Consider the following 24,547-nt stretch of genomic DNA (forward strand, 5'->3'; position numbering starts at 1 on the left):
GGGGAGGTGGGGGGGAGGTGCTACCTGTCGTATCCTGCTAAAGCTGCCTGCTATATATCCACCAGCCCTCCAAGTGCGCCATTGGGTCGCTCACACTCATTGTTCGGGCAGCGCTGATACAACGCGCGTCTCTACCTCGGCAACAGCGTCCTCGCGGCAAAACAGGACGCGTCGCTGGAGCAGCGACGAAGGAGACAGCAGCAGTGGCTCCTTTTAATAAAAGCCGCGCAAGGGTCGGTGGCAGCGAGGGTATAGGAAGCTTGGGAAGGGAGTGATTGAGGCAGGAGACGACGCAAACTGGGAGCCGGCGTTGCACTGCCAGGGGGGGGGGGGGGGGGGGGGGGTTACTGTATAGTATAGAGGGGCCCATCGTATCGACTGCGCCCGCGTGTCGTGCGGTGCTAGCGCCCGGACTCGGCCCCGGGTGTCGAGGCGGGGGGGGGGGGGGGGCAATGGTGGTGCGGCTCGGCTTTATTGGGCGCCCTCCTGGTGTGTGCGTGCGAGAACGCGGAGAAGGGGGTCGAGCTGCTGCTACGATTCTCATCTCCATTTCGCGCGCGCGCCTTTCTCTCCTACAGCATGCGCGAGGCGACGGCGCCGCTTTAAATGGCGTGCTGCGGCGGGAGAGCAGGGGCGCGGCGGTGCCGGCGAGTGGCGGACGTGGAGTCGTCGTGGAGTTCTGCGCAGCGGTACCAAATTCGAGCGTTGTGCGAGACGCTGTGGCGCGGGGATGTACAGCTGGTCAGCACTGGCCATAGTCCGTGTACTCGAGACCGCTACAGAAGCTGCACGATGCGGAATTTATGATACCCGTGTCCTAGCCCCGATTTTTTTTTTTTTTACAGCTGGGGCATTCGGAAGGAAGAGTCGGGGGTATCGAGTCGGTGAATGAAATACTCGGTTGTGCCAGACGGTACCTGCCATCTTCGTGCGCGCTTTTTCGAATGCGTGTGCTCAGTTCATAGTGCAAAAGCGTACTCTGAGTCGCCCAAAGAACAATTGTCCAGAGACCGTTCTTTTGTCTTGCTTACCAATGATCCCAGCGTGCAATAACAAGTCGGGTATAGAGGGATATTTTTTGGCTTGTACGAAGCCAACGTGATGGCAAGTTATGTCCACGCACAGGTTCGTTCGGTTGGCTGCAGCCAACCGAACCAACCTGTGCGTGAAAAAAGTCCATGGACTTTTTTCGTTCTCTTTGCTTCTTTTTTTGTCCTCACATTTTTGTTTGTTCGTTTAGGCTCTGAAAGAACAATAGCTCAATAGTACTAACAGGACACACTTCCCTATACATGCAACCTGCAGCGCGAGCTACGAGCGCATAAACACACTCGAAAGAATCACTTCCTTAATGCGACGTCCGAGTCCTTTGTTCCCGTCGTCCACGGGGCATTCTCAAGAGAGGCGCAATGGCCGTGCATTGCAATTCAATTATCGCCGTGTGCTGCTCGATTCGGAACGAACAAAGAAACGTTGCCTTATAAGGCGCACGTCTTACGGGAGAAAATCCCTCCATCACTTCAGCAGTACTGCACGCAACAAAAAGCGCGGATCTACTGCACGGGGCCGTTCCTTTTAGCTGCTGCGCGCGCGAGGTGTTGCTAGTGCGAAAGGGGAGAATAAGAACCGTTTGCCGAGCGACGAAGCGTCGTCGTAAGCGTCACCTCTCGCGCACGGAAGCGTCGAGACAATTGAAGTCGGCCCGACAGACCTTTCCTTCTTTGATTCCCGGAGGGGAGAAAATACACTGAAAGAAAAATAAAAAGAAAGGGGGGGCCCCCTGCCACGAATCGCCACGGGACTCCCCTAACAAATTACCATCGAGAAGATTGGAGAGCGACGCTATTAAGATTCGACGACCGACGTTGTCTTCATCTCTCCGAGAAGAGGACGCAGTTTGTTCCACTTTGCGCCCCCTCCATCTCTTTCGGCATCGCATTTAGAAGGCGTCTATCCCGTTAAGCGGGCGCCCTGATGGCGTTCCCATTTCAGCGGTTTACGCGAGCGGAACTGCGACGACAGGACAGGTGTAATGTGACCAGTGAAATCGTCCAAATCTGGATCAGCATGCATAAACAGAAAATTCCTGCATTTGAGGAGTACAATCATATAGCCTTAGTCCCGGGAAGAATGGTAACCTTCTCTTAGTGGATGCTGTTTCTTTGTTGTTTTTTTTTAGTGAGGGAGTGTTCAGCGGTTTGTTTATCATTACCATCATACCAATGTTCTTTGTAATACTCCAAATTTTTTTTTTTACTTCACTTCCTTTATTTGGCTTCACTAGCTGGCAGGCGCGCACGCGCGCGTGTGTGTTCGGGATTAACGCTCAAGATTAAGACACGCTCGAGATTAAGCATTAGCTTGTTGTTGTAACGAGTAAGCATTACCTTACAGTGTAGCACAGTAAGCGCTTTTCTTCGCACTCCATACACGTTTACTATGACCCAATTTTCCGTACAAATTCTCGACAACGTGTATATTTGTGCCGCGGCGCTTAAACGATGAAGTCTGAATGTGTTGTCAACTTTTGTGGGAGGTGATGATACCAGTGCTCTGCCAAAGTAAGTAATGCAGCGACAAACAACGATCTATAATTTTTCCAACGAGCCAGCACCGCCCGTGGCCCGCCGATGCCACAGTTTTTACCTCGAAGGTATAGGCACTGGCCTGACTTCTACATTGCCGCAATACCTGAACGCGCAGCCTGTAAATGTGGCGCTGTTGGCGACGAGGATTAGACGCGTTGGTCGATTCTTCTTTTGCACGGGATTTCTCTGAAAGAGAGAGAGAGAAAACAAGGGTAGGAAAGGCAGGGAGGTCAACCAGAACAGCATCCGGTTTGCTACGCTACATTGGGGGTGGGGGAAAGGGGAATAGAAAGCGGAAGAAAGGGAGAGAGTAAACACTGAGTACGTGTGGGAGGGACACCATACACAAGGACACTATAAACGGTCTGTTAAGCCCGTGCACTTCAAGTACTGCACTAGTGCACGAATCGCTTTTCGAGCCAGTGACGGGTGTGGCCACGGTCCCAGTATCTTTGACTCGGTGAAAGGTCTCGAGTCCAGTCTGCGTAATGTTGCCCGCAGAGAGAGGCGTTGGACATCGTAGCGAGGGCAGGTACACAATAGGTGCTCGATGGTCTCCTCGCAGCCACAGGAGTCGCACATCGGGCTCTCGGCCATTCCCATATACGGTAGGAGTATGCGTTCACAAACGCCACTCCCAGCCACAAGCGACACAACAAGGTTGCTTCGCCTCGGGAAAGGCTAGATGGCAGTTGCAGCCGTAGCGTGGGGTCCAGTTTACGTAATCTGCAATTGAAGCCACTTGAAATCCAGAGATCTTGGGACTTCTTGCGCGCAAGTTGGCGAAGTTCTCTGGCAGCGTCCGACCTCGCCAAAGGTGTTGGACGCGTCTTGGTATCCTCGTGGGCACACCGGGCAGCCTTGTCAGCTAGGTTGTTGCCGACGATGCCACAGTGAGCAGGGATCCACTGAAATATAATGTGGTGTCCTCTTTCCAGAGCATGATGGTGCAGTTCCCTGATTTCAGATGTCATTTGCTCGTAAGTTCTGGGACGTAATGCGGTTTTGATGCTGTGAAGGGCTGCCTTAGAGTCACAAAATACGACCCATTTCTCTGTTGGCTCTTCGGTGATGTGCATCATAGCGGCATGGAGAGCTGCAAGTTCTGCCGATGTAGATGTAGTCGTGTGCGACAATTTGAATTTAACTGTAACTTTCTTGGCTGGAACGACGAATGCGGCAGTTGAGCTGGTAGGTGAGGTCGAACCATCGGTATATATATGTATGCGGTCATGATACGTCTGGTGCAGTAATAGGAGCGTAAGTTGCTTCAGAGCCGGCGATGGATGATTGGACTTTCTTGTAATTCCAAGAATAGCAAAATTCACTTGAGGTGGTCGCAGGCACCACAGGGGAGAGGAAGGCTTCGCCGCCGGTGTAAAAGATGCCGCTATGTACTCTTGACGAGCGCTAATCACTCGTGAAAAGGTCGCTTCAGGTCTATCTGCTGGTAGGGAGGCCAAATGATGGTCGGGGATCCTTGACAGATGGCGAATGTGCGCTCTGAGAGAGTCGACAGCTACATGAGTCTGGATTGTATGGTCTCCTGCGATGGCGATTGTTGCTGCGGTTGAAGTGCACCGAGGCAGCCCTAAGCACGTGCGTAGGGCTTGACCTTGTATGCTCTCCAAGGCGCGAAAGATCGTCTTGCATGCACTTGACAATACTGGTAGGCTGTAACGTAGGAGTCCGAGAAACAGAACCCTGTACAGTTGCAAGATAGAATGGACTAGTCTACCCCAGTTTTTCCCGCATAGAAATTTGAAGACTTGAGCAATGGCGACTAGCTTCTTCTTCAGATAGACGCAGTGGGGGCTCCACGACAGGTTGCGGTTAATGATGACGCCCAGAAAGCGATGCGTGTTAACATAGGATACAGCTTGACCATCGATGGTAACAGGATGCGATGGCATTTGTTTCCGCGTAAAACCAAGTAATGCGCACTTTTCAGTAGACACACTGAGGCCTTGTTCTCGGAGATAAGAAGCCGTCATCGTTGCCGTCCGCTGAAGCCTGGCTCTTAGCTGAGGGCGAGTCACCGCAGAGGCCCAGATGCAAATGTCGTCGGCGTATATTGAGACATGTACTGTCTGCGGTAGGTAATCCGCTAGTCCTACCAGGACGAGGTTGAACAAAATAGGGCTCAACACTTCACCCTGCGGCACACCACGGCAGATGTAATGGTCTGAAGTTGGGCCGTCTTCGGTCTGTAAGAAAAAACGCCTCTCAGTCAAATAGTCCCGAATCCATTGATACATCCGGCCACCAACTCCAACAGCCTCAAGTGAGTTTAGTATGGCCTCATGGGTGACGTTGTCCTATGCTCCTTTTATATCCAGAAAAAGTGCCCCAGATAGGCGCTTGAGGCTTTTTTGATTTTGGACCCATGTTACGATGTCAATGACGTTGTCGATGGACGTGCGACCTCGACGAAAGCCTGTCATGGCGTCCGGATAGATGTTGAATCGTTCTAGGTACCATTCCAATCGAGCAAGAATCATTGTTTCCATCACTTTGCCGACGCAGCTCGAAAGCGCACTCGGACGATATGATGAGATGATGAGAAGGGTGTACTATTTAAAGGGCCGGATACACAGAGCTTTTCGTACGCAATAATTATTTGTCATTGGTCCCAGAAGTGATTTATTCCAGGCGTCGTTGCAGAAACATCTATGTACGCCAGCAGCTGCCACCGTGGTGTCGCAGTACATGGATATGACTCCCTGCTGCAGCTCCGACTTCGCGGGCTCACAGCCGCAGTGCGGTAAAGGCGGAGTGCAAAAAAAAAAAAAGGCGCTCGTGTGATTAGGTTCAGGCGCAGGTACGTAAACGAACCCCGGATGGTGAGTCGCTTTGGGAGGTGTAACCAGTGGCATAGCAACAGGGGTGGGCCGGGGGGCCGTGGGCCCCGGGTGCACGGGGCCAGTAGTGGGGGGGGGGGGGAGGTGTCATATACGTCTGAAGACACCCGAAAATTGTCGATATCCTCGCCTTCCTCGCCTACACCCGGGGGGGGGGGGGGGGGTGACAGAAGAGCTAAGGGCCCCGGGTGCTAGACGACCTCGCTACGCCACTGGGTGTAACCACTTTGATTTAAATATTTTTCTTTGCCGAATCGGAGCAGACGGCCAAGCGAAGCAGTACGGAGCGTTAGCAAAGTGGAGACATATGACACTGTACCGGACGGAAGGCGCACACTCTATAGTATAGAAGCAATGGTGGTGGCAACATTTCATGACGCCATGTTTAAACAATGCGTGCACACCTTTCAGGAACTCTCGCTTTTCTATGGTCGTTAAAGTATCGGCTTATAAGCATGGTGGTAACGAAGTCATTGTTCGTTGTTGTTGTTATCAAACAGTCGCGCGCTTCAAAACACAAAATATAAGAGCCATCTAGTAGGGGGCGTCACGTGAGGCTGTCTGCTATTTCTTCTGTGCGCCTCTAATCATAACCCAACAGCAGCTGTTTATGGTTCTCGGCCTCAAAGACCAACTTCAAGTTTCAGACTGAACACGTTGATTTGTTAATGCCTCAGCGAATTTCATCACCCAGTCCTGGCACTACTAAGGTAGCCTCAGCACGAAGTCAGCGTGCAGCATTATTTCACTTCTACAGGTATATTCGTCATGTACGGCCTTCGAAAGCACAATCATAGGCATTCATGCCAGACTCATTTGTACTGTCTCCCAGTTCTTTCTCTCTTTCTTTCCTTCTTTCTTGACGCGGGTTAGCTAAATTCATTTGACCCATTGGTCACGTGCCAAGGTGTTATAGTGACACTAAAGTGAGAGTACAGTGCTTTCACACTCACTGCATATGAACAAACCAAACTTTTGCAGCCTCCCACGGTGGCGGGGTCCCAAACGTACGGGGTCTTAAAAAAAAAAAAAGATTACAACCATTCCACTCTGTGAAGATGGAATGGCAGCGAAAGCTGACGACAGTCAAAGCTCTCAAACGAAAAGCCAAAGTGCTTTCGCTGCCATTCCATCTTCACAGAGTGGAATGGTTGCCCGGGCTCGCGATTGTCGTTTTCGTTCAGCATCACGGCAACGTTCTTCGTCGGTGGTCGTTTCGCGGCGGCGCCGTTTACATTCTCGTTGCTGTTCCCTCTGGCGCTCCTCGTACACATGTTGTTCTTCGGGTGTGCGAACTATACGTGCCCACCCCAACGATAGCGCAGCGGTTTTCAGCGCCGATACCTCTCCTGTTGATATATTGCGACAACCTTGACGTCAGACTATTGTTCACGGCGAGCGTTCTAATCTGTTCCGCATTTTGACGTCGGCCCCGCCGCACTGTACCCGTACGTGATCACACACAAAGCAAACAATGAAACCCATTGTGTATCGCTTTGTTGGAAATCGCTAAGTCCGTTTCTGTTGCCAGACGCCGAAAAAACTACGGAAGGTTAGTCATATACAGCTTTCGCTGTAAAAGTAACGAGACGCGGACTGCCTACTTCAGTCGCCGCTGTAGGGTGAACACCACTGTTCGAAGAGGGCTCTGCAAATCAAAATGTGACTACGTAAAACATGCAACGATATAAATACTTCCGCAGCATGGCAGCGGACCGGGGAGTCCATCTACCAGGCTCTGTACCTGAGGCACAATGTCAACACGTTCGCGAGTGTTTTCATTTTGAACCCTGTCGCTCAAGTGGACTAGAGGGGCTGAGAGACTGAAATAAAAGAAAGCTTGCGGTTTTTCTTTCGCAATTACAATTTGCACAAAAGCACTTTTGCGGCAAGAGCAACGGCCTCGGAAGCAGTTCGCTGTCCGTAGTATACATACATTCGTGCCCTGTTCACTTTGTTTTTCTTTTTTCCAGCGGAAGTCGAGAGGGTGTTCGAGGCAAAGAAAGAGTAAGACGAGCGTCTTTATAGTTGTTTGAGTTGCCATTAGACGACTGTCTGCGGACTAGAAAAAAAAAGAAAAAGAAAATGTTGTAAGTTGGGCGAAGGGGGGATATTCACACTCGTTAAACGAAGTGCCCGTTCCAGCGGGCGAACGTCGCGCGGTCGACCAAATAGGCCGGTGCAATTAGCGGCCCCTTCCGAGAACTGGGTCCCGTGCGAGACAAGTCCGGAATGCCGCCGCGGGAGGTGGCTGTCGACTCGCGTCGCTGTGAGTTGTGCGCTTTGTCAGTGTCCTTTTGGCGTGTCACTTTTACGACACGCAGATAAAAGCCGCCTTATCGGCCGCCCGTCTCACGCCGCGTGGTGCTTGTGTACTCCAAAAATGGTCCCGAAGCGCGGACTTGCAGTATTCGTCGGCTTTCGCTCGTGTCTCGATTTTCGCACGACACACAGTCGGTGCCGCATCAGAGTTGCCAAGGCTATCTGCCTAATTAGATAGATTGAGCAAACGGCACGTGTAGACACTCGACAACGATGCCAGTGGGATTCAATTCAATTCAATTATGGGGCTTTACGTGCCAAAACCACGATTTGATTATGAGGCACGCCGTAGTGGGGGACTCCGGAAATTTGGACCACTTGGGGTTCTTTAACGTGCACCTAAATCTAAGCACACGGCTGTTTTCGCATTTGATAAATAAATTTATAATAAACCTTGATAAATAAATTTTATACAAACATTTTCCCTCAGTATCTATACTTCCGTGTCTAGGAGGATTGTAAACGCTTCGTAAGCCGGCGCTCCGGTGAAGCCCGGGGTGAGGTGTGTTGCTGAACGTTACGTTCACCTGAACTGCGTCTACGTGTTTCTGGCGAGGTTCCTTGCAATTTTGTTTATTACAGTTGTCAAACTTTTAAGACGAGTTTTCTTCTTTTGTTTGTTCAACAGCATCGACGCATTCGCTGCTTAGTATTCGCATAGTTTGGACTCGTTACCTCTATTGGCCTGCCTGGACGAATGATTTGAAAATCACCGTCTGCGCTGAGCGAAGAGCGGACGCACGGAGGACGGACGCAGCGAACAATGAGCCCTTAACAGTCGACGCCGCCGTAAAATTGCGTTCGCGCCCGCTGGCCGTCCTCCAGCGCACTTCTTCGCTGATCTCCATTACATGCCACGGAATCTCTGTTGGCTGTCGTAAGTGTCATGGCTGTTGAATGAGTGCGCTCGCGAACTTGAAGGAAATAACACACACACACACACACACACACACACACACACACACACACACACACACACACACACACACACACACACACACACACACACACACACACACACACACACACACACACACACACACACGCACGCACGCACACACACACACGCGCGCGCACACACACACGCACACACACACACGCACACACACACACACGCACACACACACACACACGCACACACACACACACACGCACACACACACACGCACACACACACTTACATATCTATATATATTGTGTCACCGGCCAGATCCCAAGGGGATCCCGATACATTAACCATTTTTGCACCACGGGCGCTCTTCCACCCCCCCCCCCCTTTACGGCGTGCTTCATAATCGGATCGTATATAGCTCTCGCATGTAAAACCCCAGAAATTATTTAAAATAATTAACACGTCATCATACGTCAAGATATGGGCCGATCCCAAACGACAGTGCAGTAAAAAAAGATGTAAGCAGTCCGGCGCTCATCCTACTCGCCTCACGCGAGGCGTGACGCGATAAGAGTGCGGTACGCAGTACGTGACTCAGTCCACTGTCACCCCCATCTCTCTCGCTCCGGAAGACACTGTCTTTGTATCCACTTCAACTGGAGGTCAAATATATCCTTCCGAATGTTTCAATGCCTGGAAACCGTAGCGCGCAGTTGGTTTTCAACTCAACGACTTCTCACTCGAAGCCGTTGGCAACGGCATGAACGCGCAAGGTCATGGGTTCGATTCACAGCCCGCCGAGGATGCATTATGACGAGAGTGGAACGGCTCACGTCGTATATAGTCCACACTGCCCGACTTAACTCGAATTCCTTCGCCACGGCCTTTCTCATACTCCGTGCACGTGCGCTATTACATAACATGCGAAACGACGAAGGCGATTCGTACGACAATCAATCAACTCCGCAGCCCCTTTCCCGGGGAAAGTATGTCCGGCTCCTCCTGCAGGCAGGAAACAGGAGCTTCAATTGACTCATTGAAAGGAGAGTAGATATCTACACGCGCAACAATTATGAATGGCCAATTACATTTTTTATTTATTTATTTATTTATTTATTTATTTATTTATTTATTTATTTATTTATTCAATACCCTACATCGCCTTCGCGGACATTATTGTAGAGGACTCCAAACAGCGACAAAAATGAAAACAGGTAAAAAAACAGGCACAGTGATAAGTTGAACATTCACGTGAAGCGTATATATCTTGCAAGAATTAGGTATTTGCAGGAACATCGACGGCTTTCGCGTCCAAACTGTTGCACTCGCGAATCGTTAAAGGGACCCTGAAACGATTTTGGCGATTTTCTACAAACGTACTGAGTCTTTAGAGTAGGTTCTTCTGATCATTAATTGATGCATCTAAGTGCTCTGCGTAAAGCGTGTAATTTATTATAAGGTTTTAAAAATACACATCGCTGCCGATCGCAGCGCACTGCTCGGCGGAATTTTAAGCCGCCCCTACCCATATGATGCAAATAACCCATATTACGTCACATGGGCGAGCTATCTGATTGGCTGACCAGGGCGCGTGGTCGATAATTTTTCCAACTTTATGGTGAACAAATGATCCTCGTAATAGTTGGAATGTTAGTTACTTTGTTTTTGTAAAAAGAAAATAACTTAAAGAGAATACACAAGAATAGTTTTTTAGTACACTTCAGCACTTCCGGCACACAGCAAGTGTCGTCTGCTTGTGTTACAACGTACTCCATTTTGACGAGAGCTCCGCGGTCAGAGTCGGTCTCAGTCTTTTCGCGAGCACTATGATTTGACTTTGTTGCCTTGTGGACTGCAAACCTAGCGACCTGCAAACCGCGAGTCCAGTATTAGGGCAAACACAAGCGCAAGGGGACAGGGTCTGGCCGCTTGACTGTGCCGGGATGAGCCACGAGATGAGCAGAAGGGCAAATGTGAACGGTCTGCACGGTGCAGCCACCTGGTGGCACAGAGCTCAACCATACACAGTAGCAGCAACGAAGTGTATTCTTTGCTGCTGGTGTGTATTTTTCGCAGGAGTGTAATCATCAACACGTTGATTTATAAATGTTTAAAATGCTTTACACTTGGTTAGAGCAATATTAGCGCTTTGTTTGACTGGTTAAGCGCTGCGCCAGCAAGTGTCTGGACCGTGCAGACCGATCAGGCTGCTCACGTACGTCTACGCTAAAGTTCCTTCATCAGCTTGAGTTTATGCCTCCAGTCATTTGCCGAAATGACCAGCTTGCCTGTTTTTAGCGGAGTACCGGACACGTTCGGCGCTACGACAGAATGCTCGCAACGCACGCTGCTTCGATAGCTCTCGGTCGACGGCCAAGCGGCTAGCGGAGAGGTCTCGCGCGGGAGGGGGCGTGCTCCTAAACAACCGGAAGTGAGCGATGTGACGTCGCCTCGTGACGCTGAACCAGTGAAGGCGGAGCTTAGCGCCGCTTGCTCGGCGAGCGAGTTGAGGAGGAAAAGCATAGCTAGGGAGGAGGGTAACTTCTAATAGCTTGCAGCTCCATTAATACGTAACGCTTCACTTAAATTGTGGTGCGAATGTTCTACTTAAGCTGTACCCTACGCGCCTACAAAATTTGTCCGAACCGTTTCAGGGGCCCTTTAAAGAAAGATAACAAGAATGAGTGCGCAAATTTACAAACCTTTCTAGCCTGATCATTAATGGGACGTGCATGTTTGTCACGTCGTCACGAAATGTAGGGACATTTATCAATACCGATATTATTATTATTAGCGAAAAAAAGAAAGAAAAGGAAACTCGGAGCATTTTTAAAAATGTTCGTTGCCTGATAGCTTTTTATCCCACCACTCAAGGATAGGTGTATTACATCGAAAGTTACAACGGCCACTGGCGAAGCATGCAGCAGAGTTTTGAATGCGTTCAGGCTCGTGTATTAGGGACGAGACACGCGCGGGAAAGAAACAAGGAAGCCTTCGCCTGCGAGCACACGCGGACTGTCCGCGGAGATTGCGAGACGGGCGCGCGTCAAGGAGCGTTCCGTCGGTGGGCCGCTTGCTCGGCGAAACCCGACACGTCGTTGCGCGCTGATGAGTTTAGCAGGGTCCCTCCCCCCCTGCACACGCGCTCTCAAGCCCGGCCGACCTGATCGCGCTTGACACCGGCGGCCCCTGCTTCCTCCCAGGGGAGAGGGACGGCTTGTCCCGCCTGCTGACCTTCCCATGGGACGCCGGGAAAGAGGCACTGTCGGGATCAACGGTGTCGCTGAGCGTTGCTTGTGTTTCGGGGTTCGTTGAACACGCCGCAGTACTGCTCGCCTCCCCCGAGTTGACAGGCAAACGAGGGGACGAACTCGGCTGGCATACGACGCGCACACAGCGAAGCAAAAGGTGGGTGGCCTGTGGACGGGGCCGCGCGCTGCGGTGTCTGGCGCTTCGGCACCCGTTACCCGCGTGCACCCCGAAAGGACAAAAACCAGAGAAGAGCAACGCGTACGGATGCAAAAATAACGCGTCTTCCCAGCTCGCCAAGCGATCAAATAATAGAAGACCGTGTTCTCAGTTCAGTGGAGGCGCCGGGGAGGCGGGGGGGGGGGGGCGCACAGTTAACGCGCCTGTAATGTTCCCCGTGCGGTAAAAAATTGGGGCCACGGAGGCAGGCGCTGCCACAGTTAATTCTTTATTATTATTATCGTGACTACCTGAGGAGGAGATATCACCAAGAAAAGACACAGAAAGGATGGCGAGCGCAGCAACGGTACAGTGAAGCGTGGGGATACATTTAAAATTACAAACACCGTACACACAGCGCTCATAGGTTCGCCAACGGGGAGCAAGGAACGGGCTGGTCGGAATCGTTGCCGGCGCGCTGGATAATTAAAGTGATGATTTAGGACGCGGCGCCGATAATAGACGGCACACGGAGAGCGTTGTTATCACTTTCAAGCAAAGGCGTTGTGCCGCCGTATAAGTTCACTCGCCCTCTTGGGGCTACAAACGCGATAGCGCGCGCGTACGACAGCGTGTGCGCGTCGACGCGGCACGGACAATGGATTTTTTTTTTTTCGTTTCAATGCTGTACTTTTGGCGGCGGCGCGGTTCCACTGGGGGGAAGGTTCATCTGCACGGCGCTATGTGGGAGTAGAGACGTCACAACTTCAGATGTCGTTTTGTGTGCACGCTTGTATACGTTCGTTGTGCGTTTGTGCTAGCGCGCGTTTGTGCCTATACGCGCGTATAGAGAAGACCAGAAGGCACAGATAAGCCTGGTAGTGCAGTTCTGCAGGAATTTTTTTCCCTCGTGCATGAAATTTGCGGTCAAAATTTGAGCGAAGAGGCAAGATCGCTCCAACAAAGAAGCGATTACGAAATGTTCGCCCGTTGCCGGCTCATTGCGGCCTTTAAATAAAGGAATACCAAAGAAAAACTTCCCGCAGCGCCTTCCCTCAGCGGTTGGTGATATCTGCCTCACCTCACCTTGTGCCCTCCTTTTAGCGAGAGAAAAACAAAGAAGCGACGTCTTCATTCTGCCCGAGGTCACCAACAGCCAATTTGAGCGAGTAACATCCTGCGTTCATAGCCCCTTCTTCTAGCACAACCCCCGCCCACGCCCCCTTGCCTTTTCTAATTCTTTTTCTTTCTCTGCTTTCTTATCCTTTCTTTTTTTAGTACAAAAATAAGTATGCCCCGCATTAGGCGCGCAACGTGTGTGCCATGACACTGTTCGACGCACGTCGTTATATATGAGGGTCATTTCACGCTAAATGAGCCAGGTTGCTTCCTTTTTTTTTTTTAACCGTGACAGATATAGTTGAAAAGATTTCCACGTGTGTGTCGAAGTTTGAAACTCATTCTGCCCGTTTATTTTTCTTCCGAAACATTCTCTAGCATTTCGGCTAAAAATTATTGTTTTTGCCATGCTGAGCCAGAAGGCATCAATCAACATTGTTTTTTTTTCAAAGGCACATTGTATCATCTAGTCGTTCAAATTGGGCATATAGCAAGACAATGAAGTGATGTGATTGGCGAAATAGCCAATATGTCAAATATTTGAACATTTTGGGTGCTTGTGGCACCGACAAAAGCCTGTAAAATTGCAAAGTTTAATTTTTTTTCTTGGAACGCAGGAAAACCCATAAGCCACAATTTAAATATAGAATAGTTGCCCGGTTGACAGAGTTTGCCGAAAAATATTTGACCCTTAGAAGGCTCAGCGGATGGCCTGAGAAATAACCGCAAAATTATACATTTTTGGAGAAAGCTTAGTGTTCAGTAAGGCCGAAAAACTAGCATTGATGGTCGGCTTAAAGATATGTGTGATATATCATCAGATACCTGTCTGCTATTCATCTGAGAAGTTACAAGAAGGTGTTACTGTTTAAACGCGAAATTTTATTATTTGAAATGTTCATACGGTGATCGCGCATGACGGCATAAATTTACGAAGTCTTGCCGTCTAGCAAAGAGAGATTGTTAATAAAATGAGCCCGAGAAACTGTTCAAGAAACTGTGACTGTTTCTTTTCTATTGGTATGAAGACAAGCGACGTCAAGCGTCTCAGCATTGACTCATAATTTGATTTTCTTTCCATGAATGCGAGAAGTGGACAACAACCACGCCTTAGCACATCATCCTGAACAGGGCACACATGTATTTTAAAGCCGAGCATGTTCAGGCTGTCGAACGGCCGTAACGCTAAACACCAAAAGATTTTGTTTACGCTCGTGGAGGATTTCATGCAGTTATAATTATATAAAGCGTTGTCTACTCGCATGGTCATATGACAGTCTTTGGGTTCCAGGGAGCAGGGCACAAAGTGTCATGCTCCCTGTATGCTGCCATTGCCTGTCGCAATGCATGTTGATATGCCATAAGGCGAAGCAGGTCGCATTTTTTTCCCTTTGACACATATGCCATGTTGCCAAATGCGAGAAGTAACATGACGAGGGTTAATTGCAACAATGCACCGAGCGAGCGGCCGCAGCTCCATCGCGCCACGGCAAGCGAGCACTGAGCGTGCGCCCGCCGGGGTTGGGCCCACAGCGCGTATATAGCAAGCTGCGATAAAGGCGGCGGGTGCCTAATCTCGGCCGCGCATGCCGAGCTATCGCGAGCCGGTGCTGCGTGTGTACTCGCAGTCCCACTTCGGAGGTCGCGCGCCCGCGAGTATTGCACCATGGCCTCCGAGATCACCCCACACGCACGCGGGGGTGATCTCGGAGGCCATATTGCGCACAAACGCGACGCTACCCAACAAGTTCTCATGGCGAGAATAAAAACGTATATACAGCTTTTTAGCCACGCTATACTTTTGCATATCAGCCGTATATACGGTAATACGGTCTTTCGCGCCGCACCTACTCTGTTTAGCGGGACAGAAAGATTTCGAGGAGGAAATGGTGCGGGGCACGATTCGGTGTTCGATCCAGCGAAAGCCTTGTCGCAAACCGCATATAACCAGTTTCCTTATCGGTCGTATCGATCAGTCGCCATTCGGTTATCTTTGAGACACATCGTACCGTCGTATACCGGACGCCGCGTCGAATAGCATGCGTCTTAATGTTATCACCACCACCGTCTTCGCGCATCGGCTCATGGTACGACGCCTTTCCGCGTGCGGTAATAACGCAGCATGGCTATAATAATGCACCTCCAATGTCCTGAAGTCGAAGTAGTGCGGCGTCCGCGTGGCCGAATTGGGGCGCTTGTTAGTGGGTGGCGAATAACGTTTCCGCGTAACTGTACATATACTCGACCGCTCGTTGACTGAATATTCGTGGGCAGGTTTACGCAACTCGTAAAATGATTCGGGTAAAGCATAACCGGGAATTAATAGGCTATGAAAGTTCATAGACTGCGAGGAAATTATAGACTCTGCGGGAGAGTGCTCGGCGTGAGCAAAATAAGGCGTTGCCTAGTTCCTGTAGTCGACGTCTACTGTTCACCTTTCCAACTAATAACGAAAAACGCCAGGACCATGCATAGCAGCTTTCACTTGAGCGTGCATGCCTACTATTTTCTGCCGGGCAGGCTGTATACGGGGCGGCTCAAGATAAAGCGATCCCCAAGCAAGTGAACAATACGCGAACTGTAAGGTAATATTATACAAGTAGTATATATATATACAATGCACACTGCAGCGCGTTACATTGTTGACACCTTCCAGCCCTTTGCAGAGCAACTGGCGCCAGACGAACGACGCTTCGAGTATTAATAGCGCCCTACACTTCGTGCGTTCTTCACTTGGGCCACCTTATAGACCTTTTCATAAGGCGAGGAGGATTAGGGCGCGCGGCGAGCCTTTCCTCCTTTCTGGCTTGGGCGAACCGGCGTGGCACTGCTTGAATTTGTTGCTGTCGCGTTGTGAAGGAACGATTCGGAGATGTTTTAGCTTTCTCCGTGAAGTTTACGTGATGTCAGTTGATACGAAGTCGTCGAAGAACCACTGTGTAGCCCTCCGGTGCAGCGGTAACTACAGTAATCGGAGGTATCCATTGGGTGCACAAACATGCGACGTGCATCATCAGCCACGTTGTTTATATGTATTGTGAGCTATTTTCTCTGCAGTGTCGGTTTTCAATCGACGAAGAGCACAGGCGTCTGTGAGTTGCCAGCGTGAAGTGGAAAATTTTCCCCCCATCTGATCGCTAGGCGTGGTAACTAAAACATAATGAGTGCTCACGTACGGCCAAGACAATGCAACCCCGAAACATTAGGCGCCAATCGTTATAAAACATTTCCGCCAGCCACCGGCATAGTTCTCACGTATTTCAAGTCAAGTAGAGTTGACATCACTATGATCTGTCTACGTTAGCCTTCTGTATGAGGTGGATGGGGTTCCTCAACACAGTGATCACTGCGATATACGTCGGCAAACTAGCATGGTACATCGACGCTTTGTACTTCGGCATTGCCTTTTTACCCTGTAAAGCAGTAGTATCCAAAGGGGATCGCATAAAAAGAATCCGACGGCTATATGTGCGGACGCTATTTCTGTTTGTGATTTCTGTAAAACGGGTGAGTGAGCTGTAGAGGACGGGACGAACAAGACCGAACAAGCAAACATCGGTTTTCATCGTCTTCTTTCGCGAAAGGAAGTAAGAAAAAAAAAGAACAGGGTAACACCGCAGTAAAACCTGGCATGCTCATGTCGCTTGCTTGGACCATGCGCTACATAAAACAAACCAATCTGTACCTAAGCGTCTACCATTACTTCGGATGCTCGCGCAGTCCGCAGGCGGTCGCTCACGACTCACCAAATGTGATCCACACTGTACGGTGTGATGTTAATACTAATTACTATTTTATTCGTGGGTGAAAACCCCGCGCACCAAACGAGCTTTAGCGCGACTACCCTACATTGTGCGACTACCAAAGGTACCATAGTCGTGCAATGTATCTACAAATAACAATTTCAACGTTTGTCAAAGTAAACAGTGCAACTTATTTCGTAGCAGAACGGTACCCGCTGTTAAGATCGCCATGTGTTTTGTAACTACTCATTGACGGTAAACCACAACTTAGAACTACACAGTAAGAATGCTGCAGTAAGGTCACATTCGTGAAACGAATTTTCAAATAAATACACGCCTGATCGCTGAGGCTGACTATATAGGTCAAACAGTCGGGCACGCATCGCGCTGAATGCTACGTCCGCCTCAACACCAGCACTAGTGCAATACTTGAAGTGTACCGGCTCAAGAGACCGTTCATATAGCGTCCCTGTGTATAGTGTCCCTCTCACACGCACTCAGTGCTTACTCGCTCCCTTTTTTCCTCTTTCTATTCCCCTTTCCCCACACCCAGTGTAGCGTAGCAAACCGGGTGCTCTTCTGGTTGACCTCCCTGCCTTTCCTGTCCTTGCTTTCTCTCTCTCGCAACACCAGCAGAAACTCCGGCCATACCGAATTAGACACCTTCACTACGTATCACAGAACCGCAAAGAAGACGCCACGTCATACTAAATAGATCGCACGAGGGCGAAAACAACAACCAGAAACTACCACCGAGCGTATATATACAGCAAGCATATATAGCAACAAGCTACATCTTATTAAACCTGTAATTGGCGAGTGGAAATCATGCAGTCACCAGCAACGGTTCTACGAGGTGATCTTGTGTCGACTTCGAATTGGACACACACATCTGACGCACAATTTCCTTCTCCGAAAAGAAAACCCACCAACTTGCGAAAAATGCAATAAAGCTCTTACAGTCATGCACATCCGAATAACATGTCCACACATCGACACAATGAGACGGAGGTTTTTACACAGCCTGTATAATTTGCACACTCCATTACACCCTGCCCTATTACTAGCAGATGACCCCCTAGTCCCATTTGCTAACCTGTTCGACTGTTTAGAAAAAACACTGGTTATTTACACTAACTATTATTTAATGCAGGTTTACTTGCTCTAACGTTGCGTTTCATTTTGTCTTGTGTCTGGCGCAGCATGGCCTTAGTTGCCTTTGTGCCATTAAACCCAAACTAACCAACCAACCAACCGTATATACCTGGCATACAACACGGAGCATTCGCCAAATCTAGCATGCCGACTGCCAATAGATCGTGCCACTGCCTATGAAATATGACGGCGCCCACACGCACACACAAGAAAGTATATAGGTAATGATTATAAAATGCGCGTATGAAGTGGATCAAACATATCCAGTGACTGTTGCACACCTGTTCGAAGCTATAATGATGGCAACTAGTGCTTGCTGAGCTATTGTCTGTGACCGCTTCTGACTATGGCTGTCTAGCCCTTCTGAATGCGGCACAGAAACGATTTTCCATTCTGGACATCACCCCTATACCAGGCATGAACGATTTCGTTCGCATTACTTCAATGAATAGGCTATCACCCGCGATCGTGTAAAGCAGACATACCAGTGCCGGCAGTGGGTCACAGAAAAATATATATGACATATAAGAAATTTGAGATATTGAACAAAATGTTCTTTAATTACGCAGCTTTCTTCCTGTGGGCTCCTCTATGTTGCCTATCTAACTTGATTTTGGGTGGATTCTAGCCTTCCCTTTCGCGAAACTTCCTCCACCTTGATGGTTTCCACATGGACCCATCTGCTTATACAAGGGCTTCGATTATGTCGCAGCAGAAGCAACATCAACAATTCCTTAGACTCCCGCTCTTCTTCTTTTTTTTCTTTTGAATTGCCAACGTATCGGAACGTTTATATCATTCCGATATCATCCTAATGTTTAATATATTTGAAATCTCAACGTTCAGAATCAGAACGTTTAGTAAACGTTCTGTTTCTAAAACGTCGTCAGTGATGCCCGAAAGCGTTGATCCTTCAGTAACCAGGAATGAAACTTAAATTCACAACATCACGGTACCAAACGAAAAGAGCTTCAGGAGATCATGGGCTGTGTATAAAATTTAACAAGTGTAAGAAAAGTGGAGACCAATTGATCTTTCTATCGCTGGACAAATGAACGACATAGAATGGAAGACGAAAAAAAAACAAATGTAGGACACACCTTCCTAATTTTTTTTAAGTGCAATTGTGTGGCTCCTCGAAACGCTATTGCCTTTGGTGCTTATAGTTTCTCTACACCTGTCCCCAAATGAAATCCCCAAAACAGGCGAAACTACTGAAGGTATGCTTGATAGCAGCGCAACTGCTATTACTATACACGGCATGGCGTCATGTGAGGTCGCTACGAGAGCTTATAAGTGAACGTAGGGCGTGAATGTACGGAATGCGCCAACTCATATTAGCGTTGTCACTTAACTGCAGTAGCAGGATGGAGGCGTGAACATCAGCGCGGTATACAGTGCATGGCATCTAGTGGCACTGCGTTCGATCGTAATAGGTAAAAGTTAAGCTGCATGGTATTATTTTGGCGGGACACAAAGTTATATATACTATCAGGAAGTTTGCGTGACCATTGAAAGATTTATGCTAACAGATAAGAGAAAACGGAAGCACGATATTTCAAGAGCGCTGCTTGTGTAGAACGTCCCATTATGTCGTCCACAGCTCTTCACGAATCGATCCCGATATAGCGGTAAGGAAAACGGCAGCCATAATGCACGTACGTTAAAGATAAAGCGCTACAATAATATTTCCGTGACTGCTATGTTAGCCAACTTAGAGAACAGCAGTCATATGGGCAGCTGCGAATGTGCTGCGTCTCTCCTTACATCCCTAATTCTAGTTCCTCACAGCTAATTCGCTAGCGCACTTATGACTTCTCAGTCGGATTTCGGACGTCCGTTGCGAACGTCATCTGCCACATACCAGCAATCATAAGCGTTCAGTAGACCGTCAATTTCTTTTTTCATTTCTTTTTTTTTGTTAGCTTTTTCATCATCAAAAACACAGTAACGACAGACGATGAGTGCTTGTATTCACTAAACTTCTCTTAAGTACAGGCGCCGCGTGTCATTGGTTGTCACCAGGGCGATCGTCCTGCCATACCGCCAATTGCAAACATGATTGCTGGGCCCCTAAAATGAAGCCAATCAACAACCGTTTTCACGTAAGAGAAGATTGGTGAATACGGGCCCAGGATCGGGCAGACCGTTCGGCGTGTGACGAATTATAGAAAGTGGGCATGACTTACGTTTCGATGAGTAGAAGGACAAGGAGTCTGAAAAGATAGAAGAAAAGATTAGTTAGTGCACAGTAATTCAGTTAGCTCGCAAACCCCAAGCCCTATTCGTTCTTTTCCCTAATACGTCTGAAGCTTGGAATACTACTGCGATGAGTAACTATTCGTAAAAACCTAAGTATGCTGTATTTTCCAAAAGTGCCAGTTTCTCATGATGCAAATTCTGCGATGCGAACTGCTCCGACCGTGAGCGTCCGCCATCGCGTTGACTGCAAGTCTTCTGGTGACTGTAGTGGGCGCTACTGCTGCAACGCAAATACAACGCAAGCCTACACTACGTGCGCTTTAGCGTGTCTGCGTATGAAGGCTCTCCCTACGTGTGAACGCGTCACACCCTGAAGCCATGCTTTCAACGGTCAAATGCAGCGCTTCTCAAAAAATGTGTACCAATTCCTCACTCCGCTGCAACCACTGTTGTTACCTCTCAAAACGGAACAGGCATTCTTGGTGTGCTTCCCTCGAAGCGACCACTTGACCAGCGCCCGCCTAGACGACGACGGAGCCCAGCGCTGGCTATTGACGGTCAAACAAAGAAGCTGGGTCCCTTCAAAGTGACAGCAACCGCCGCATGCTGTGGTAGCGGTAACGACCGTCAAGGCCAGTCACCTCAAATCGATACAAGCTGACCGTCTCTGAGAGCCCACTATTTGATGCAAGGGGCCAACGTTGATGATTTCTGTGGGAACAGCGTCGAATTCGGTTTCCCAATCGCATCGTGGTTGCGTCGTATACCGGAGCGATTGCGCAACATCAGAAGTGGAGTCCAGCAAGTTGGTGCGACATCAAGGACGGTGCACTGCAAACACTCCGACCCTTCTCCGGCCAGGACAGAGTAATTGATTTCCCTCGTCTAGTGACCTGGGAACACGATTGCTTAAAAAGGGGGCTTTTGGTGCAGTGTAGCGTGTGCTCAGGCATGTAGTGTGCGCAGACTTGTAGTGTAATCAGACATGTAAAGTGCTCCAGAATGGAGTGTGCTCCCCTGTATATCTATGGAGCCAGTTGTGAGTTCTAAATATGCAAAATAAACCAATGTGCTTCCTTTAACCTCCCGACCTCACCTCCTCACCGACAAGCAACTCTCGGCGATAGAGGCGGCCCGCTTGGTCAGCTTAGTGCGACGCCCCGGTTTAGCGCTGGCCAGCTACCACGTTTTAGGTGCGCCGATGGCGTGGGCAAGCGACCCTCGGTGTGACGTCCAAGTCCGAACTGCGAACCCTAGAACCGGATCCTAGCACGGCGCAGTTATACCGATTGTTATCAGTTTCTGGGTTGCGTGAAACGCAGACAATTCGCACCTTGTGAAACGGCCTATAACACGCTCACAGCTGACATCGTATTAAATGAAACATGGTAACAAAAGGAAACTCAGCGCTCAGGCGAAGGGCAAAGATGGATGGAGTCTTCGTCTTAGCACTGAGTTTTGTTACCATGAATTCAATCTAACTAGTCCAATTTGCACTCTTAATTCACAAATGAAGTCACATTGAAGCGTTGCAAAATTACTGTGCAGTACACAAACATACACGCACACACAGCTATTGGACTTGTAGTATAAGACCCGATAAAGATCCTATATATACCACTGAAGCATCACACGAATACAGTCCCGCGGCGCTGTTGTCCTTGAGCAATTCAGTATGATACAGTGAAAGACGTTATTTATGAGGAACGCTCACTGTCTCGATCACGAGTGAAACTTGTCAATACGAACCTTGCTGCAATCTTCTTTTGTGTACTTCAACGAAGAGTGCCAGAAAAAATGTCATAATTGTCATACGCGCCGTTCTGCGCAGGATGGGGATACGGACATTTGCAATGAATTTAATTTAATTCACCATAAGCATAATTCTAAGGAGAAATACTCAACCCAAAACTCTTCTGTCTAACCCTCATCGGACTGTTCGACCACCCATGCTGGTCGACGACATATGAAATTGGAAATCGCGAGTGACACAGCTTCAGCTTCTCGCTGGAATTCAGCAGACCTTAACCTCGTCTTAACTTGCCAACGAAAAGTATCACGTCAAACCTGATAAAAAGTGCCCAGCGATGACATTTCCTCCAAAGTCAATAGTTCACTATGTGATATCATCATGAGATCCCTGATCTCACAGAGCAAAATATACAAGTGTATTTGGGGGTTGTAACTAACAAGCGTAACTAACAAGCACCTTCTGGATTCCTCACGTAAACATTGCGAAAGAGCGGCGGAACAAAATTTGTCATTTCTATAATCTCCCTTTAAAGCAAAGACATTGGGTGTCGCCATAAAATCTATGCTGCCGCTGTACAGGACGATATTTTTCGGGTTTCTGTGGTAGAGCCTCCCCGTTATCTCCAACATATGCAGTACTACACCCTGAATACACAGATCATACACGGCGTTGCTGTAAGTATTTACTTGGTTATGCCACAAAGTGTGTCAATGGCAGAAGCTACTGCCATCGCTTAAAGTTACTTAACCATTATTCTTAATGCCGCTGAAGCAATGCGTGTGCACGTCAGACATTTCGCCAGGAACAATTCTCAGCATAGGAACTCTAAGACCATCTTACTCCCTCAATAAACGTTTTCATCATCATCACCGTCATCATCATCTCGCCAGCCTTGCTGTAAAAAGCAGCACACAATTTACTGGAACTGTTCGTGCAAGTCACAGCTTTATTTCATATTAGTATGTACCCACGGCCAAGCCGTTGTTATCACCGTGTTATCATCATGAGCCATCCAGACGTACACCTCACTGTTTCAGGACTTAAGGAAAAGTCTGACGCACTATTAGCTGCACTCAAGCAATTTAGCTTATTCTGTGTCAGAAGCACAGCGACAACACCCACGTATATTCTGGAGGCTTAACTACGTTGACCGACAAGTGCCGACAAGTGCCGTAACACTATGGTTTAACACATTACACGTCATGAAACCTAGAGGTGCATAACTCTCAGCTCTGCACGGGTCTATTACATTAATCGACAGAGAACGCTCTAGGAAATGGGTGCATTTTTTACGAGTAATAGCCGGCTGTTCTATATACATTTTCAGTCCCTCCTTCCACACAGACATCGAACGAATTGACAGATGAAATCATCGAGCTTTCAGGTCACGTGGAAGAAAAGGGTCATGCAGTTATTTTCCTGTGGTTACCTTTCCATTTATACATCGCTGGTAATAAGCAGCAGAGGTATGAGCAGACGACGTTGCTCGATCATCACACGAATACAATATTCAAGGACAGGCGCTGCGAGTCAGCTTCAGCTTCGGGCACGCACACTCACATTAGCCGAGTGGAATACCTAGAATATAAGCTGCCATTAAACTTCACACACTACAGAACTCTTTGCAAATCTGACCTCCACCCGGACCGCTCCGCATGAGGTTTCTCTTCTGTGCTGGCTATTACTACGGAGCGCAAGCCCTCAGCTAAGCAAGCTTGTGATGCCTGCAAACGTGAAGAAAGTACTGACTACCTATTTCTTTTTTATATTTTGGTTGTAGATTAACAGCCTATTGTGGCACCAATTTCAGTTACCGAGACAATCCCTCTCCAACGCATATGGACGTCTGAATTAACGATCGGCCTGTGTCTATCCGGACGCTCTCTCTCGAATGGTGACCTGTCCGCTCGTCGATCCACAAGGCAATGGAGGCAGTTGCTATTGTTCGGTCGTTTGTTGATTATTTATTTATTTATTTATTTATTTATTTATTTATTTATTTATTTGTATTTCTTGAGAATTGAAAATGAGAGGCCTGTACGACGTCGGTAACTTCATGACGTCATCCGCGCACGTGCACGCATTCACTGCTTCTTTATATCGGTTCCCCTTTATTTTTACATCTCTTCGGTTTCAGAAAACAGAAAAAAAGTGTTTGGTTCATATGCATGACTGAAGATACCTCCGGCAGCAATACCGCGTAAATCACTTCCCACAATCTTGCCGGAATCAATGAATAGCAGCCCGAGAAAATACTAATAGTACCAGATAGAAGTCAGGACAGCAAGGCATTTCATTAAGAAATTTGGGGTTTTACATGCAAAAACCATGATGTGATTATGAGGCATGCCGTAGTTGGGGACACCGGTTTAATTTTCACTCCCTGAGGTTCCTTAAGATGCCCCCATTGCACGGTACACGATCGTTCCTGCCTTTCGCCCCATCAAAATTCATCCCGGAATTCAGTCGAAAAGGATGCAAAAGCGAAACGCCGAAGCCAAGTC

General features: G+C 48.6%; 1 protein-coding gene across 1 annotated transcript in view; it reads right to left on the reverse strand.

The window, feature by feature from the left end:
- The window catches only part of LOC139052308 (pituitary homeobox 3-like), a 157,074-nt gene that overhangs the window by 102,550 nt on the left and 29,977 nt on the right, over positions 1-24,547 (reverse strand). The window contains exon 2 of the mRNA XM_070529402.1: positions 20,278-20,304. Coding sequence (XP_070385503.1) covers positions 20,278-20,304 — 27 coding nt within the window. The remainder of the gene's footprint in view (positions 1-20,277; positions 20,305-24,547) is intronic.

Source organism: Dermacentor albipictus, unplaced genomic scaffold (assembly GCF_038994185.2).
Source record: "Dermacentor albipictus isolate Rhodes 1998 colony unplaced genomic scaffold, USDA_Dalb.pri_finalv2 scaffold_21, whole genome shotgun sequence".
NCBI lineage: Eukaryota > Metazoa > Arthropoda > Arachnida > Ixodida > Ixodidae > Dermacentor > Dermacentor albipictus.